Source organism: Stegostoma tigrinum, chromosome 1 (genome assembly GCF_030684315.1).
Source record: "Stegostoma tigrinum isolate sSteTig4 chromosome 1, sSteTig4.hap1, whole genome shotgun sequence".
NCBI classification, from domain to species: Eukaryota; Metazoa; Chordata; class Chondrichthyes; order Orectolobiformes; family Stegostomatidae; genus Stegostoma; species Stegostoma tigrinum.
The window spans coordinates 63,720,509-63,740,308 of NC_081354.1; the positions used below are offsets into that span (position 1 = coordinate 63,720,509).

At 40.8% G+C, this 19,800-nt stretch overlaps 1 protein-coding gene across 1 annotated transcript in view; it reads right to left on the reverse strand.

Moving 5' to 3' along the window:
* LOC125453606 (protein ZGRF1-like) overlaps window positions 1–19,800 on the reverse strand; it is an 83,019-nt gene that overhangs the window by 11,993 nt on the left and 51,226 nt on the right. The window contains exons 19-25 of the mRNA XM_048533375.2: window positions 15,927–16,068; window positions 13,948–14,075; window positions 13,211–13,334; window positions 11,412–11,588; window positions 8,127–8,261; window positions 4,008–4,272; window positions 3,115–3,263 (exon numbers count right to left, since the gene is read on the reverse strand). Coding sequence (XP_048389332.2) covers window positions 3,115–3,263; window positions 4,008–4,272; window positions 8,127–8,261; window positions 11,412–11,588; window positions 13,211–13,334; window positions 13,948–14,075; window positions 15,927–16,068 — 1,120 coding nt within the window. The remainder of the gene's footprint in view (window positions 1–3,114; window positions 3,264–4,007; window positions 4,273–8,126; window positions 8,262–11,411; window positions 11,589–13,210; window positions 13,335–13,947; window positions 14,076–15,926; window positions 16,069–19,800) is intronic.

Consider the following 19,800-nt stretch of genomic DNA (forward strand, 5'->3'; position numbering starts at 1 on the left):
ATTTTTGTGCATGTTTGATGTGGTGTTATACTAATATTCTCAGGGTAATAAAATTCCTCTTTCTTTCACTTAAGAAATCTGGCAATTAGCTCCTTAACTCTGATCCTGTGACCAAGTTTTAATGTATCAATATGCTAAAAAGAAGTAAAACCTTGGTAGTGACTATGATAGGGTTTAAAAAAGGTGTCAATTCACCCCTCTTTACCCATTTGTAACAGGATTTCCATTACCTTATATTAAGGTATTGACTCCACTTGTCTGTCCCAAGTTATTTGTTGCCCTTGGCAACCTTTACAGATAAAGAGGGCTCTTCTCTCCAAACAGTATTAAACTAATTTTGTTTGAAATGTTTTGAACCCTTCCCATTGATTTTTAGCTGTTTTACACTGCTACAGATTTATCCAATTTATTGTGGACAATTTCTGTCTCATTACGTCAAAGTCACCCTTAATCAAATCTTGGTACATATTTTACATTTCTCCCCTTCAAACACAGTACTGAACACAATTAACCATGATCAAGATAAATGACCAGTGGTATGTGAGAGATTTAGGAAAAGTTTCAAAAACTGAAAGAATGATTTTGAGAGGCAAAGAATGGAAGAGGTGTAGAGGGTTCATCTGGGGACACATAATCGGTAGGCGATCATTGAGGGAAGTGAAGTGAAGAAAAGGAGGAATTTGAGGACTACGATAAGATAACAATTTAAAGAAAATGTTTGGAGGGATATGGGCCAGGAGTTGGCAGGTGGGACTAGTTTAATTTGTTTGGCATGGGCTAGTTGGACTGAGGGTCTGTTTCCATGCTGTATGATTCTATGACCATAAGAATTGGAACAGCAGTGTGCCACTGCTCTGCCATTCAATAGGATTACGTCTGATCCAACATTCCGCATATCCGCTTTCCTGCCCCTTCCCCCAGTAACACTTGATTCCACTACTGTTCAAAACTCTATCTCAGCATTAAACAGACACAATGTTTAATCTTTGCTCATCAGACAATCCATCCAGACCAGGAGTCAACCTAGTAAACCTTCTCTGAACCACCTCCGATGAAATTATATCTTTCCCTAAAATAATGGGACCAAACCTACTCTCACTATTCCAGATGTGGTCTCCACAGAACCTTAAACAATTGCAGTAAGACTTTCAGAGATAGTAGGAAATGCAGATGCTGCAGATTCTGAGATTAAAAAAGTGTAGAGCTGGATGAACACAGCAGACCAAGCAGCATCAGAGGAAGAGGAAGGCTGACATTTCGGGCCTAGACCCTTCTTCAAAAAAAAATGAAGAAGGGTTTAGGCCCGAAACGTCAGCCTTCCTGCTCCTCTGATGCTGCTTGGCCTGCTGTGTTTATCGAGCTCTAAACCTTGTTATCTGCAGTAAGACTTTCCCTTACTCTAATACTCAACCCCTCTGAAATAAGGGCCTACATTCCATTCTTCCAACATTCCAGCCTTCCTGCTACATCTGTGTGCTAGTGTGAGAATTCTCAGAGTGTGAGAAGTCAAAAAACATGTTGGATACAATGATCATAGGACTAGAGGACATTGTGTTTTGAAGTATTTGAAGCTTGTGGAGGGTTGACGCTGGCAAGAGAAACTCTTGTGAAACTGAGTTTTCTAATGATAAAAGGTAGACAAACAGGGGGCTGGAAGAACACAGCAAGCCAAGCTGTTTCGGGAATAACCCTTCTACAAGACTCTGGCATGGATTAGGATTTTTGCTAAGACAGGAAGAGCTGGAGTTTGGTATTGTTTTGGAGGTGGAGGGAAGTGTTACAGATCTGCTACAGATTTAAAATGAATGAGGAAACTCAGCCCAGTTTGAATAGAACAGAAATATGTTGTACCATAAGTTTTAGCTTAAGGGGCAGACATAAGGCTAATGATTAAAAGAAAACCACAACTGTGTTAGGATCCAGTGTATAATAATGAACTATTACAGTCAAGGTATGTGACTTCAAAATGAAATGTTCAATCAAGACTTTTTTCAAGTTCACTTGTCTCCTGATCCATCTTGAAGCTACATGAATTTAATATTTTCTCACTGTTTAAGTTTAAATACTTGCGTAAGAACCATAAATCTTGTACCTTCTGATTAATTAAATGTATGTGATGTTCCAGTAATGTAGTTTGGAATCTGGCAAGCAAGTAATGAACACAGCTGTATACAGAAATTTTCTCAGAGTAAAAGCATCCTTCACAGAATTAAACATTATAAAAGGGAAAGATCATTGAATATAATGCCTTTATGTATATTGCTTAATATTACTGTACACATATACGACTACATAGCAAAAGACAAGCACCCCCGGGATACACAGCGTTAACTTAAAACTTTTAATACTACCTCCAACGTTAACATTTTACTTTACAAAAATAAAGTGACATAAATATTAACATTTTAACAAACACCAGAGTCTCAAACATTTAACAGAATCAAGAAACACTCAAGGGTTTCCAAAAATACATATTTTTGGCAATGTTGGGGAATGAGACATAACTCCTCAGTTTACATCAACGTTCTACAGCATAGCATTAGAAACAGTCCCCATCAAACACTCCCAGGGCATGCACAACATGAGGTTAGATAGGAGTAAAGGCTTAGGAGCTGCTGGAGGGAGATATTTCAGCATGCATCCAAAATTGCAAATTAAGGCTCCATGCAAATGCACACTTTATCTGAAAATTATTGCACAGATTTTAAGCTGATTTGTGACATTACTGGCTTATGATAATGCAGACAGTGCACTGTCCTAGAAACATTTAAAATGACTGGATTTCTGCCAGTGAAGGAGGAAGCTTAAGTTTGGCAAATTCCTGAATCAGGGGACCCAGGGGTCCTGTTCATCGAAGTTTTGTTCTGGAGAAGTGAAATAGAGATGGCCTGACCTCCCTTAAAAGTAGCCGTAGAGGAGGGTGGGAGCCAAGGTGAACTGGTTAAGAGATTTGAATTCGTTATCTGAGATTTGTGGCGAAGGCTGTCAAACCCTTCAGTTGTCACCACTCACATCCCTCATCATTAACAAACCCTCACTCAATCCACCACTGTGACAAAATGACAACAAGGAGCTTAACTGAAAGAAATAACGATAGAATATTAATATCCTTACTTTGTTGCCCTCTTCAGGAAGAATTGGCTTGCTTCTGGACTTCAGATTTTTCTGTTCCTTGTCTGCCACCATCTGTTCATTATAACATTTTATGATCTGGTCGAGTTCTGGTTCACACTGGTACGCATGTTTCAAGCCGTTTTCTCTCACTGCGGACAAACATGTATTTCATTAATGTCAATTACCTGCCTACACTGGTCAGGTGGATTTTCATCTTTGAAAATATTGTACATGTTCTTCAATCAAAACAATATCCCAATTTTACTCAACTGTAAGACATTATCACAGATATTTTCTTTGAAGAAATATCACATCATTTGTACAGACATATTTCTTAACATCTGATTAAAAACAAATCTTTTCCACACTCTATGCCACTAAAGAGCCTGTGGGGAAAAGCTCAACGATGTGATTCTATCAAGAACATGAGGAGCAGTTCAATCCCCAAATAAATTTTACGTTACACGGATTTAAAACAAATAATTGTCACACAATACTTCTGCCTGGAAATTTTGATTTGATTTAACATTACAATTGAAGAATAACTGATCCTTACACTGTTGCATTGGGACAGCTTTTCTTTAATGAGACCTTAGTCAATAAATATTTTATTAACTATTGTAACGGAAATCAATATACGAGAAAAAAGTACAAAAGTCAAGCAGATCCTAAAATTTCAATAATATCGTTAGGTTACTCCAAGTATCAGAAATTAAGGTATATAGTTTAATACGATACTGCCAAATGGGACACTATATCAGCATACTTTCGCAGTTTTAAAACATAAGGAAAAGTTCTCAGCTACACATTAGAGCGAATTGAGTAAAGCTTCAAGTGCAGAGTACAAATTTTGTTTCTTAATTTCACGTACTCATTGTTCTGAGATATTTTACCTTCACAGTGATGAATAACTCTTTTCCACAATCTATTGTTTCTTAGACAAGTCAGATTGCCTACTATCAGCAGGTGTCTTTTCCCTCTGGTAAGTGCGACATTCATGCGCTTCTCCGAGTCTATGAACCCAACATGACGAGTCCTCACACAGGACAATATAATAACTTCCTTCTCTGCTCCTTGGAAAGCATCAACTGTTGAAATGTGTACAGCTTTAATCTCAGCAGGGTCACATTTTGCAGTGTAGTCAAGCATTCCACATAACTGTGAGCATTTAGGAAAAAATGGATTGTTAGCTGGCACTTCTTTCATTGGTGACAGTGTCCACAAATTCTTCCAGAAACAACTGATAAAATTAAACCAAAACTTTGAAGCAAGTAGAAACATATACGCTATTGTAAACAGAACAAGCTGAGGAACAATAAACCCCTTTTTATAAAGGCAGAATTAGAACACTTCATCGATATTGCCAATAACTGTTTATCCTCCATTAAACTTAAATCTACAGACACAAGAGAAACAGTAATTTCCTGCATACCATTTTTAAAAAATGTTGGTACAAAACAACAGGCAAAAATTGTTAGAACATAGAACATAGAACAGTACAGCACAGAACAGGCCCTTCAGCCCACAATGTTGTGCCGACCATTGATCCTCATGGATGCACCCTCAAATTTCTGTGACCATATGCATGTCCAGCAGTCTCTTAAATGACCCCAATGACCTTGCTTCCACAACTGCTGCTGGCAACGCATTCCATGCTCTCACAACTCTCTGCGTAAAGAACCTGCCTCTGACATCCCCTCTATACTTTCCTCCAACCAGCTTAAAACTATGACCCCTCGTGCTAGCCATTTCTGCCCTGGGAAATAGTCTCTGGCTATCGACTCTATCTATGCCTCTCATTATCTTGTATACCTCAATTAGGTCCCCTCTCCTCCTCCTTTTCTCCAATGAAAAGAGACCGAGCTCAGTCAACCTCTCTTCATAAGATAAGCCCTCCAGTCCAGGCAGCATCCTGGTAAACCTCCTCTGAACCCTCTCCAAAGCATCCACATCTTTCCTATAATAGGGCGCCCAGAACTGGACGCAGTATTCCAAGTGCGGTCTAACCAAAGTTTTATAGAGCTGCAACAAGATCTCACGACTCTTAAACTCAATCCCCCTGTTAATGAAAGCAAAAACACCATATGCTTTCTTAACAACCCTGTCCACTTGGGTGGCCATTTTAAGGGATCTATGTATCTGCACACCAAGATCCCTCTGTTCCTCCACGCTGCCAAGAATCCTATCCTTAATCCTGTACTCAGTTTTCAAATTCGACCTTCCAAAATGCATCACCTCGCATTTATCCAGGTTGAACTCCATCTGCCACCTCTCAGCCCATCTCTGCATCCTGTCAATGTCCCGCTGCAGCCTACAACAGCCCTCTACACTGTCAACGACACCTCCGACCTTTGTGTCGTCTGCAAACTTGCTGACCCATCCTTCAATTCCCTCGTCCAAGTCATTAATAAAAATTACAAACAGTAGAGGCCCAAGGACAGAGCCCTGTGGAACCCCACTCACCACTGACTTCCAGGCAGAATATTTTCCTTCTACTACCACTCGCTGTCTTCTGTTGGCCAGCCAATTAATGTAAGTTTTTTTTTCCAAAATCACTGACAGACACTTTTAGATTGAGAAAGCAATCACCTTAAAGACAGCTCCACAGACTAGTGAAGACAATCCTAATCCATGTCCACCACACATGCACAAATCTGGAACATTTGAAGCAGCCAGTTACAACCCTATTTACTACATCTCCAATCTAAATCTCGGATTTGGAGTTAACAATTGAGAGTGCTTATTACAGAGAGGTCTATGGCATTTTTCCAAGTTCCTGAACCTGTGTGGCCCTAAATTAGACTTTCCACATTCATTTGCAAGAAATTTTTTACCTCAGTGATTTTAAGTTTTCTTGGATCCTGGTTAGCGGAGTATTCCTTTCTTGACACATTTAAAACTGTACATTCTCTTTGGCTACTTCCCTCCGTTAGCCTGCAGCCCTCTTGCAGCTTCCTTCTCCTTACACCTCTTGCTACCTTTTCTCCTTTTCCAGCTTCCTTCTCCCTCGTCACCTCATGCTGCTTCCTAACCTAATATCCAGATTTCTGTTGCAGCATACTGCCCTACACAACCCCCTAAATGGCCTCCTTTCTTTGTACCAAACTCATCTGAAACCTCCTCATTCCACTCTTACCCTTCTCTAGATGATGGCCCCACAAAGGACCCAGCAGACGGAACTGCTGGATGCAGTAAAAAGCCATGCATTCCAGCCAATGGTGGCTCTTGGCCTGTCCCTGCTCCTGGACGTCATGGTGATAGCTGAAAGAATGATGTATGTGCATTTTATTCTGCCAATTAAGTCTGTTCTGTTCCCAACTCCAGAATCCATCAAATCTAACTTCTAGGATGTTCTTTTAAATACTGGTGTTGAAATCAATGTGTGTGTGCAATCACCACACTTGCAAATTGGAAATAATATGGTAATGTACTGTTCAGTTAAAGCCACTAGAAGATACACTGTACTTCTGAGTTTCCCATGTACTTCTGATTCCCACTGTAATCACCCTGCCCACTATGATGAGAACTTAAAATCCAGCCCTTTATTTCTGAACAATCTTACCAAAGCACATAAGATACCAAAGAGGCAAGATAGGGCAAATGGTGAGAAATACTTCCTTGTCGAGGAATCTGGAATGAGGGAGCACAGTTTAAAACTATAGAGTTGTCCAATTAAAGACAAACATTAGGAGGAATTTCTTCTCTCAGAAAATCATAAATTCTTTACCTCAGAGAGCAGTGGAGGTGGAATCATTCAATTTATTCAAGGTTGTGTTAGACAGATATTTGATCAACAACACGGTCAATGGTTAGGGCAGATCGCAGTGGAACAGAGGATCAGCCATGATCTGATTGAATAACCAGGCTTGATGGGACTTTTTAATGACATATTTTCAGTTCCTATTATAAATATCACAGCCAAAAGAAAATGTATCTCTTCCTCAAATTTAACAAATACAATGCTGCAGAAGATCCACTCAACAAAAGGTATTGATAAATAAAGACAAATTTTGTCAAACCTTTTTGCTTTGCATTCATCAGATCATTTCGCAAGAATGCAAATTCAAGGGGAAAATTAATATTCATGCTGCATAAGAGAAGAGTCCTGATTGGCTGGCAACTGGACTTTGTTTAGTAGAGCTGTTGTTATGGAGAATGCATGCATTAATGCTGATGATAGTTAACTGTCATACTTTGTTTAAAATTTAAACAGTAGATTGACTCAAATGTGCAAGTGTGCTACACTGCATGTCCAATTATTGATTATAAACTGGCTTTCAGCATAATTCTTCACACATTCAGGATTATTCTATAAGTGTTATCCAATTACAGAATCCCGTCTAATGTTGGATACTGTGGTGAAAATTTTGCAAGTTGAGTATGGTCAGTACCTTGCCTATTGTAAACAGCTGAAGAGATATGCTGTATGATATGCTCTACAAGTCCTCCTATATACTTGCCATCACATTTGGAAGTGTAAAGTTTGAACAATAACTGAAGTTAGTTGTTGCACACTGCTAACATGCAGTAGCATATCACTTCCGTGTACTGGAAGCAACTTATGTTTGTACACAGGACTCTATTCTTTCCAGACAGAAAGAACATATACACACAATGCATTTGTTGCAATTCAATAAAACAGGTGACAGCCATTCTCTGGTTCATTTTCTGGGTAATGTCATGACTAATCAGAGCAAACCTGCTAGGTTTAAAATTTAAACACCCCTAACAGTTAACTGTCAATCCGTATTGAGAGATGCATTCTCCACAACAACATCTCTACCAAACACAGTCCACTTACACCCAGTCTGTACTCTTCACTCAAGGAGTATAAATGTTAGTTTTCACCTTGAGTTTGTGCTTTTGTGAAACATACTGACAATGTAAGGTGAAAAGCGTCGACAAAAATGGGTCGTTTTCAGCAATGCTCAAGTTCTGCACTACCAAACACCTATTTGAACAAATGTAAAGAGAATACAATTCGAAAACGTAACTAGAAATACCTTACTCACCTTGTGCATCTGAGATTTGTACAATGTTATCACTCCAATCATAGATCCTTTAATTCCACAGGCTATCAGGGACTGGATAAGTTTCACAGTGAATGTTGCTTCTTCTAGATTATGGCAGCTGCCATCCCTGTTCAGCTAGACAGATCAGGATATAAATTACAACGGAATGAAATCATGCAACTTTCATATTTTATAAATTTAATGTGAGTTCTGTGCTTTTTTTAAAATTTGGTAAGATCACGAAATATGGCTGCTAAGTTACACTGATTTTATTCAGTATTGATTACTCATTCCCAGGAAGTAACTAATTATCTCTATATGGATTAACGTGACAGCATCCAGCATGTGGCAAAATTGCTAACACAGCCCTTTCATCACTGCAGTGATCAGACAAACTATATCCAAGTCGCACTGCAGAGAAAGCTTTACTTTCAACCTTTTAGACTAAAGGAAACTGAAAATGTGTCTAAACAAACAGAATGTAACTGCAAGTCCAGGAATTGTGAAGCACTGTGAAATCTAGATTGGGGAAAGGGGAAGTTTGATATGAAAAGTAGGGCCAGAGAAAGAAATCAGGGCCCGAGTGTTATACAGCCCTGGGCAGCTAGCCCTGTCCCTGACTTGAGCACAACAGCTTAACCCCTGACCAAGCATAGGAGCGCTCTAGAGTTGCAGGACCCTGTTAAAGTATCCCTACCCTGGGCCTTGGAAGAATCATCACATCATAGAATCCCTACAGTGTGGAAACAGGGCCTTCAGTCCAACAAGTCCACACTGACACTCTAAGCATCCCACCAAGATCATTCCCTCTATAACCCAGCTAATCTACACACCCCTGGACACTAAGGGCAATTTAGCATGGCCAATCCACCTAACCTGCATGTCTTTGGACTGTGGGAGGAAGCCAGAGCACCTGGAGGAAATCCACGCAGACACGGGGAGAATGTGCAAACTCCACAAAGACAAATCGCCCAATGCTGGAAAATCAAACCCATGTCCCTGGCGCTGTGAGGCAGCAGTGCTAACCACTGAGCCACTGTGCTGTCCTAAAGTTCCCACTGGCCCCCATGAGAGCTGAACACATCACCCCTGGTTTGCAAGGCCAGTGCCCTAATCACTGAGCTATGGAGCCCTATTAACTTTAGGACTTATCCTCAATCATTCAGCTTTCACTGCTTTGCAACTTTATGACTCAGTTTGCTTGTTCATCCTGGAGCTATGAAGGTTGACAGTATCAAATACCTTCAAAACCTTACATCAAAGCAATGGCACATTCCAATGGTTCTTCTACCTAACACAGCTTTTCAGTTAGAGTTTTGTGAGGATGCATATAGGATATAACTGGGTCTTCATCTCTCTGAAAAAATTCAAATTATCTGAACTAAAGAAAACTTCCTTTTACTCAGTTGGTCAAAAGTTACAATCGTAGCATAGAAAATTATTTCCAAAAGAAAACTGCAAGTAAATAAACATCTGCTGATAGATACTTTTAGTTGCCTGTACTGACTGACACTGTAAAGAAAAAAAAAAGCAACTTAATAATTCCACTCCAGAATGGAAGCAGCAGTGGGGAAAGTTCAGAAATCACATTTTCTGCAGCAAATAACCACTTTAAACAATATGTGATGTGATGTTGGAGATTTCTGGAAGCAAAGTTCACACATTCATTTGTCACTGTAACGGCTATCAGGAGAACTACCACAGTGCCCGCTAGTGGTGACATAGTCCATCATGTGACTGGAAAATATTCACTAACTTTTAGAGATAACAAGGTGTACAGCTGGATGAACACAGCAGGCGAAGCAGCACCAGAGGAGCAGGAAAGCTGACATTTTCAGGCCTAGAACCTTCTTCAGAAATGGGGGTGGGGAAGGGGGTTCTGAAATAAATAGGGAGAGAGGGGGAGGCGGATAGAAGATGGATAGAGAAGGTAGGTGGAGAGGAGACCGACAGGTGAAAGAGGCGGGGATGGAGCCAGTAAAGGTGAGTGTCGATGGGGAGATAGGGAGGAGATAGGTCAGTCCAGGCAGGACGGACAGGTCAAGGGGGCGGGATGAGATTAGTAGGTAGGAAGTGGGGGTGCAGCTTGAGGTGGGAGAAGCAGATAGATGGGAGGAAGAACAGGTTAAGGAGGCAGGGACAAGCTGGGCTGGTCTTGGGATGAGGTAGGGAGAGGGGAGATTTTGAAGTTTGTGAAATCCACATTGATACCAGTGGGCTGCAGGGTTCCCTAGCGGAATATGAGTTGCTGTTCCTGCAACCTTCGGGTAGCATCGTTGTGGCACTGCAGGAAGCCCAGGATGGGCATGTCGTCTGAGGAGTTGGGGGTGGAATTGGTGTAGGAGCAGGTGTAGCCTCCCCTCCTCCCCACTCACCCCCATCCCAGGCCCCAAGAAGACTTTCCACATCAAGCAGATGTTCACCTGCACATCTTCCAATGTGATATACTGCATCCGCTGTTCCCGTTGTGGCTTCCTATAGATCGGGGAAACCAAGCAGAAGCTTGGGGACCGCTTTGCAGAACACCTACGCTCGGTTCGCACTAAACAACTGCACCTCCCTGTCGTGAACCATTTCAACTCCACTCCACCCCTCCTCAGATGACATGTCCATCCTGGGCCTCCTGCAGTGCCACAACGATGCTACCCGAAGGTTGCAGGAACTGCAACTCAGATTCTGCTTGGGAACCCTGCAGCCCAATGGTAGCAATGTGGATTTTACAAGCTTCAAAATCTCCTCTCCCGCTACAGCATCCCAAAACCAGCCCAGCTCATCCCTGCCTCCCTAACCTGTTCTTCTTCCCACCTATCCCCTCCTCCCACCTCAAGCCCCACCCCATCTCCTACCTCATAACCTCATCCCACCCCCTTGACCTGTCCGTCTTCCCTGGACTGACCTATCTCCTTCGTACCTCCCCACCTACGCTCGCATTTACTGGCTCTATATCCGCCTCTTTGACCTGTCGGTCTCCTCTCCACCTACCTTCTCCTCTATCCATCTTCTATCCGCCTCCCCCTCTCTCCCTATTTATTTCAGAACCCCGTTTCCCCTCCCCCATTTCTGAAGAAGGGGCTAGGCCCGAAATGTCAGCTTTCCTGCTCCTCTGATGTCACTTGGCCTGCTGTGTTCATCCAGCTCTACACCTTGTTATCTCAGATTCACCAGCATCTGCAGTTCCTACTATCACTAATTTTTGGATTTGTATTGCAAACATCCATTCAGGAGAAAATTCTTCAGTTTGTGTAAAACCACTGAAGTTGCTGCTTCCTCTTGGGGTATAATTACCTGGTCATGTCCTTTAACATTATAAAAGCAAAGAGTGGGCAACCAGTCCAACAGAGGGTTCAGATTTGAAGCAGAAACTCCATCTTTAAGATTCCCATTGTAGAACAGTTCATTTGTTATAGCGCTTATAGTAGGGTGGCATCTGTACTGAGTCCTTAGCATAATGGGATTATGGCCCTGAGAGACAAAGGAAAAATAATCAGAAGGATTATCAATTTGAACAAAATCATTCACATGGATGGTTCATAATTGCTTTCAAACAAAAGTTTAAAAAAATCTGTATGACCAATACTGAGAGTTATGCTATTTCTTTTTCGATGTTGAAATGGTAACAAAGAGACTTTGCTTTTAAATGAGATAGAAAGAACTACTTACCAAACAAAGTAAGGGAAAGCATGGACATCATTAATCCTGAACCTGGCCACTTTCTAAACAAGAGTTCAAATATTCTTTTTGTGCTTAATGTGTACTTGGCACAACTAGCACATACTACTAATACAATGTTGGTTGCAGCTGGTGTTGCTAACAGATTCCACAGCTGAGACGGTTGGCACAGATGGCTGACTGAATCGATAAAACTATGAATCTGAATGGGAGTGAGTTTATAATGCATAATTGGCATTGCAAAGACACTTGAGACAGATAGTACAGATGGGAAAATGTATGGATCATTACTGGTAAAAGTGAGTTAAGTTATTTAATATTTTAAGTGCATTAATATACTGTTTCCTATAAAATGGTTTACTAATTAATCATAAGGTTAAACCTGATTCACAGGACAATGGTCTTACAGAATATATTTATCAGAACATGTAGATTAGTGACCTTGTACACTATAAAATACTGAATATTTATGCGGTTTTCCATGAATAGTGGATTTAAGTGCAAAACAAAACTTTCACAGGTATAACCAATTCACAAGATTTGATGTTACAGTGTTAGGTTGACTATGCGGTTCAGTAGTTTCCAAATGAGTTTTTCTGTGATGTTCAAAATTAAAATGTAGAACTACATCTTGCACAGCCTTTATTCATGTTTTATCTCGAGGCTCTTTGTAAAATTTAGTTCGCACAATTACTTGCAAGGCTTTAATTACTTGAGTGATCAAATATCATTTATCTATAATAGTAATCATTATAAATGAATAACAAATAAAAACCAAAAGAACTGCCGATGCTGTAAATTAGAAACAAATAAATAAATAACATAGTTATCAATATGAAACAGTATTCTCTGCAACTTTGCCAGCAACATTTTGTTCACAGTGTGTAGGAAGTACAGCTACACAGCTCTGAGGTGCTGAAGGGTGATCTTATTGCACAGATTTCGCACGGGTGCAGTGGTAAACGCAACATTATCACCATTATGCAAAAACCTGATAGAAAGAGAAGTGCAGGAAATGCAAAGCACATCAAATCAGATATCAAATCATATCATATCAAAGCATATATGGTGAGAACAGAAAAATTGGGTGCAAACCATTCTCATAATGTCTTAAAGTCTGACATTTCTGTTCTCTTCATATGTGCTGCCAGTCTCGCTACATTCTCAGCACTTTTTGTGCTTGCTTTCAGACCCACAACAATAGCTATCTAATCCAGTGTCGTGACAAAAGGGAGCTGGAATTGGCAAGACAGGATTTCAATAGAAATTATTCACGTACACGTTTTTGAAGTGGGTTCATTAAGGTTTAAAAGTTTACAGTTACTGTAAAATATGCTTTGCTTCTCTTTTAACTTATGGAGAGCCATAGTTCACAGCTATTCCCTTCAAATATTTCATTAATGTAACTGCGATACCATCAGGCACATTCTGTCAAAGAGAGTTTGTTCTAGGCCAGCTTCTTGAGCACTTTCGGAGCCTTGAATTGTAGGTGGCAATTGCTTGGGGTCGCCAACAAGGATCAACTTTTCACATCCAAACCTGAAATGAAAAACCCAGTTTTGACCTTTCAAAGTTAATTACAGTATTAATATAATTCTCCTCTCTCTGTCTGACACAGCCATAGGCCTACTTATTGTTATCTGAGATCTGCCTTCTGTCAACAAACCTACGCCCTGATGATGTCTTCTCGACTGGAGACAAAATGTTTGCAATTCGTTTGCCAAGCTCAGCAAACAAACCAACAGCCAACCAATTTACCCAAGCTACCAATATTTCGCAACATCTCTAAGACCAGGATAAAGCCTGTAGCTACTTAAGTTTTAATTACACTGCAGTAAGTGTGCAGTGGGATACTTTCTCTTGTCACTTTTAAGAATTGTCAATGGACCACACATGAGGTTCAAACTTCCAAATACTGTTCCAATTCAAATGATATTTCTCTAAAAGGTTTGATCTACAGAAACAGGAACATCTGTGGATTACTAAGCTACAAAGTATGTATATCCTGCAAGGCATGTCGCTTCTTTTTAGTTATGGGAGACACTGTGCCACTCTGAATTTACACAACTGTCAGAGAGACAAACACCACACTGGATTTGTGATGGGTGGTGTGGCTATTTAAATCAATGAGCTTGCTATAGATCAGCAATACCTTGCAATAGGAAGGAGAGAAACTGGTTCTGTGATCTGACTGCATTCATCCAGTAACACCAATGGAAAGCTCAGGTTGTTCATACACTGAAAAGGACATGCAGCACAAGTAGCTCCTACAACTCGCACCTACACAAAGACAGAAACCAAAAACGTAAATAAAAAAGAAACGATCACAGAGTTGTGTGTGTAAAGCTTTTGCAATATGAACAATTCAAGTAAGTAAAACAATCCCCAGTACTTACACTGTCCCTCCATCTCAGATAGCCACCTGCCTAAAGCAAAATGCTACGCATCTCCCATTACCACAGATTCAATTATAGAGATGGAAGGAAGTCCAAGCAATAGTTTGCGGTTACTTCTGTTTGGTCCTGTTCTAATCTTTTGATGTATTTCAATTGCCCTCTTATTAAGTACTAATTTCTGAAAGTTTAATTTCCTAAGATATACTTTAAAGACAGGCAGTGTTAATGTTAAAAGGGAAAATGGAAACAGAGCACACTGGCTTCCTGATGGGCTGATGTGTAACAGCATTGGTTGGCCCAGTACCAAGCTACAAATATAGGTTGTTCATCAACCCTACCAGTTTCTGCTTTCATTCCAAATTTCCAGCGTATGCAGTATTTTGATTTCTGTAGCTGGTTTGATATCTGACCTGGACCAAGTTAGCTGATCTCAGAGACAGCAGCAGATCAACTGCCCATTTGCCCTCCTGCCTGTGGAGATTAAAAAAAAGCAAGAACTGTTGCTTTTATCATTGTTTGATTGTCTACACTGGTAAAATAACATGTTGTGTAGACTTAGTGTAGGTTTGAACTCAGTTAGTAAAAGACCTTGTTAAGACATGCTAGCTGCGAAATTTGGCCCTGTCCCAACTGTTTACTTTGGGCTCAAGAAATGTCATTTTGCCTGAGAAGTGTCACCAGTGGCGTCTGCACATATGTCTGTTGCTAGTAGCCAGGTTTTGATGGGCAATTTGTAGGGGTGGGTGACATCTTGGGAGGGGTTGCTCCTGCTGTGTCCAGGGCCCCTCTGAATTAAGCGGCCTCCCTTTCTTCCCTCCCTTCTTTTCACATAGGGTATAAAAAATGATCTGCCCACCTGCACATAGCAAACAGATTGTGGCATAAGCAGTGTATTATCTATGTCAATAAGCTTACCAACAAGTCTGGCTGACCTTCAGTTGTTTACTTACATGTGGTGGGTAGTTTGTCCATTTTGGTACTCACCCTCCAGGAGGTGAGCTTGGGAGTGGTTGAGAAATTGCTGAGCTAGTCACTCAGTCAATTTAAGTGCTCCCTGCTGAAATGTCCAATAGACATGAAGAAACCAGCCCCATCTCTTGAACATGCACAAATTAAAACACATGTAGCACCAGGGGAAAAAACCACACCACATACCCACCATAATCATATTCAAACAAAAGCGCAGAGATGTTCTCCTGTGTCTTGAACTACATCTATACTTCATTCAGCATCACCGATACAGATTAACAAGCTATTATCTCATCACTGTTTGTAGGACCTCGGTCTGCAAATAATGCTCATGTTGCCCAATATTGCAATGAAAGTACTTTATTTGACTATGAAGTACTGTGGGGCATTCTGGGGTTCTGACTGGTAAAACATAAATGCAACATCTTTGTTTCATCAAATACAAAATAAAAATTCAAATCACACAAGTGATCTTGGAGTAAGAACTTATCATTAACTATACTACTTACATATTCGCTATATATTCATCCCTCACTTCAACTGACATTACAGGTCAAATTGGAAGTACCTTTATGTACAAATCTGATGCTTTGTGAAAATATTCTTGTATAGTGCATCAGCAAAAATAATCCATAAAGCCAGGTTAGAGAAAGCTTAATTCCAGGTGCATTTAGCAAACAAACACATTGTACAACATTTACGAAGGCCTGTACTGCTGAAAGAATTTAATTTCAATGTATGTCACGAGCTAAAACATAATTCTCACCTCCTTCAGCACAGCTCTGTTCCTGCCCAATTTGTGTTGCTCAATACTTTTTCTCACGTGCATCTTTTCAACAAGAGTTAGATCTTCTTTCATAAGTGCTTGCAGCTCTCTTAGTTCTTCATTGTCACTACCTGCATGTAAACTAATAAAACAAAAATAAAATAATTTCATAAAACTAAATTTATAATAGCAAAGATTTTCCAATATTGATCTCACTGAACAGAGATGACTCAGCTCACACAGGGAGTGATTTTTCTTTCATTCATTCACAAGATGTGGGTGTCATTGGCATGGGCTGTATTTAGTGCACATCACTAATTGCCCAGATACACCACATTGTTGTGGGTCTGGAGTCAGACCGGGCCAGGTAAGGAAATCATCCCTCATGGACATTAGTGAGCTAGACGGATTTTTATAACAATCATGGTCAACTGTAGACTCTTACTTCCAGATTTGTTTTTTAAATTCAAATCGAAATTCCACTATATCCTAAGGTGAGATTCAAACCCAGGTCCCCTAAACATTACCTCAGTCTATGGATAAATAGGCTAGCGATAATACCACTAGGCCATCACCTTCCCTTAAAAAGGAAAATGAAAAATGCACTCAGACTTAACACTCAATATTATGGCTAACTGGGCATGATACTGACCGGAGCTTGGGTGTAATCTTCAGCAACTCCCAACAACAGAAAGTACATTCCAGAAAGAAAAAAGCAAACTAAATGATACTTTTTTTTAGAAAAACAATTTAATCTTCTAAAAGCTGGTCAAATCAATTACTAAGTACTTCTATGATGCGATTGTGCTAATATCTCTGTTGGTGTTGGCTATTGTAATAATAAGTATTATGTACAAGAAATAGCCCTAATTGATCTCTGACAGAAAGAGGGATCCAGAGTTGCTGGGGAGTTGTGGGGGGGGAGGAGCGTGTGTGTGTTGACGCAAGTGAGAGAAAGAAAGGAGAAAGGATTCATGTATTGTGGGTGAGCTGACAATGACAGCATGTAATATTAATCCTTAAATGTTCTCAAGAAGATATCAGCTGCAGTCTCAATGTTAAAGTTATTTTCATAATGCTAACAGGAAGGCTATTTCAGATTTTTCGACCCAGTGACAATGAAGAAATTGCAATGCCATAATACATTGCAATAGCATGCAATTTGCAAGTTGTGGCGTTTCCATGTGAGTGCTGCCCTTTGTTTTTCCTTCATGCCATTGTCGGTCTGGAAGGTGCTCTCAAAAGAAGTCTAGGCAATTGCTGTAATCCACCTTATAGATGGTACACACTGCACTGTGACATGCCAGTGGTGGAGGGAGTGAATGTTTAGTGTGTTGGATCTAGTGCTGTTCAAGTGTTTTGCATTTTCCTGGACAAAGTTATTGGAACTGTATTAATATCAACAAGTGGAGAGTATTCCATCATTATGTTTTATACATTGTGGAAAGGCTGTTGGGGGGCACTAAGGAGCTTAGCCATTCAGTAGAGATTTTAACTTACTCACTCACTCACACACACTCATACACACCCACACACCCCAAACCTGACAGGATATTGGTCATTGTTGCCTGTCCCTATTATCTACTCAGGGTTGTAGGTTTCTCCTTTGGTTTTCCAGGTGACTGGACAGGCTGATTGTCAAACAAAAGAACTTTGACACACGGCAGAATGCCTGAAGAGGCAACAGGATCCAGAGTTCAGGACTTGTTTCTATTTCTTTCCTACTCTGTCCCTGCTTTGCCTTGTAAGAAATGAGACAGTTTCATTGATCTTTTTTGTCTTTCTGAACAAATGGCAGCAAGTTTCTCTCAGACAATAAGATCAACACTGCTGTGCTTCAAGAGAGTTCTAGAGTATCTTTGTCCTCCCCAGGAATGTAAGAGTTAAGAAGACAGGCTGTTAAAGGAGTTGCAAGGTCAGGTTGTGGAAAGTGAAGACTCACAATCTGGAGAAGCTTTAGTGAGATTTAATAACCCAGAGAACTGGAGTTCAGTTTAGATAAATGTCAGGTGCTGCATTTTGGAAAGGTAAATCAGGGCAGGACTTATACACTTCAGAGACAATGGGAGCTGCAGATGCTGGAGAATCCGAGATAACAAAGTGTGGAGCTGGATGAACACAGCAGGCCAAGCAGCATCTTAGAAGCACAAAAACTGATGTTTCGGGCCTAGACCCTTCATCAGATGGTAAGGTCCTCGGGACTATTACTGAACAAAGAGATCTTACAGTGTAGGTTCATAATTCCTCAAAAATGGAGTCACAAGTAGATACGATAGTGAAGAAGGCATTTGGTATGCTTGCCTTTATTGGTCAGTTAATTGAGTAAAGGAGTTGGGAGGCCATTTGTGGCTGTACAGGACATTGGTGAGGCCACTTTTGGAATACTGCATTCTATTCTGGTTTTCCTGCTACAGGAAAGATATTATAAAACTTGAAAGGGTTCAGAAAAGATTTACAAGAAGGTTGCCAGGGTTGGAGAGTTTGAGCTATAGAGGGAGGCTGAATAGGCTGGGACTGTTTTACCTGGAGCATCAGAAGCTGAGACATGACTTTATAGAAATTTATAGAATCATGACAGCATGGACAGGGTGAATAGCCAAGGTTCTTCATCCCATGGTCGCAAGTCCAAAACTAGAGGGCATAGGTTTAAGGTGGGAGGGGTTAAGATTTAAGAAAGACCTAAGGGGAAACTTTTTCCACACAGGAGGTGGCGCATGAATGGAATGAGCTGCCAGAGGAAGTGGTGGAGGCTGGTCCAATTACATTTAAAAGTCATCTGGATGGGTACATGAGTAGGAAGGGTTGAGAGAGATATGGGCCAAGTGCTGGAGAACTGAACTAAATTAATTTAGCACATCTAGTCAGCATGGATGAGTTGGACCGAAAGGATCTGTTTCCTTGCTGTACATCTCTATGATTCTGTAACTGCGCAGAAATCCACGGAGTGTGTTTGATCATTGTTCGTGCAACTCGTATTTGCCTCAAGTTTGAGATATTAGAGTAAGGCATTATCTTTTCTCGCGCTATCTATACTGTTTTTGTCAATAATCTTTGCCTTCTTGTTTCAGTAAGTTTTATTTGCAATAAACTTATTATTCTCTATCGATGAAAGAAATCTGGCTGAATATTTTCTAAGGCTAATCCCAATACAATCTAAAACCTAAATAATTGCACGTATTATCACCCTGTATAAGTTTTAAATATGTTATGACCCGTGGAGGAATGGAGATTGGAAGAAAATTGATGCATCTTTCCAACTTCAGTTATAACACTACATTCAATCAGATCACTAACAGGAGTTCTCTCTTGCCTTCTTCCAACAAGATGGCAGCAGGGTAAGTTGCTTCATTCAGATTTCCACTCTGTTATCCAGTTTTGTTTCTTTCTTTTTTTCTCCCTTCTTCTCTCTCCCCCTGCAGTAATTCTATCTACCCCTTTCAACACTTTTAACTATGGATCTGAGGAGTCAGGAAGAGGCTGGTCACAATCGAGAACCACGTGGCGGGAGCTGAACACACAGGTTGTGTCATGCAGCGACTGCAGACCAAGCATGGGTCGGAACGACGGCAGCAGATTAAGAGTAGGCCAGCGAAGTGGGCCGGAGAGGCAGCAGCAGTGATATCAGGCCGGTGAGGCAGTCCAGAGTGGAACGCTGGCAACAGCATTGAGAGGACTGGAAAGCAGGACTCGTGCGGAAGCACTGTGTGGGCTGGAAAGCCCAGAACTGGAAACTGGTGGAGGCATGGCGAGGGCTGGAAAGCCCAGAGAGAGATTCTGGCAAAGCATAACGAGGGCTGGAAAACCCAGAGTAGGATTCTGGCAGAAGCATGGTGAGGGCTGCAAAGCCCGGAGTGGGATTCTGGGTGGAAGCACG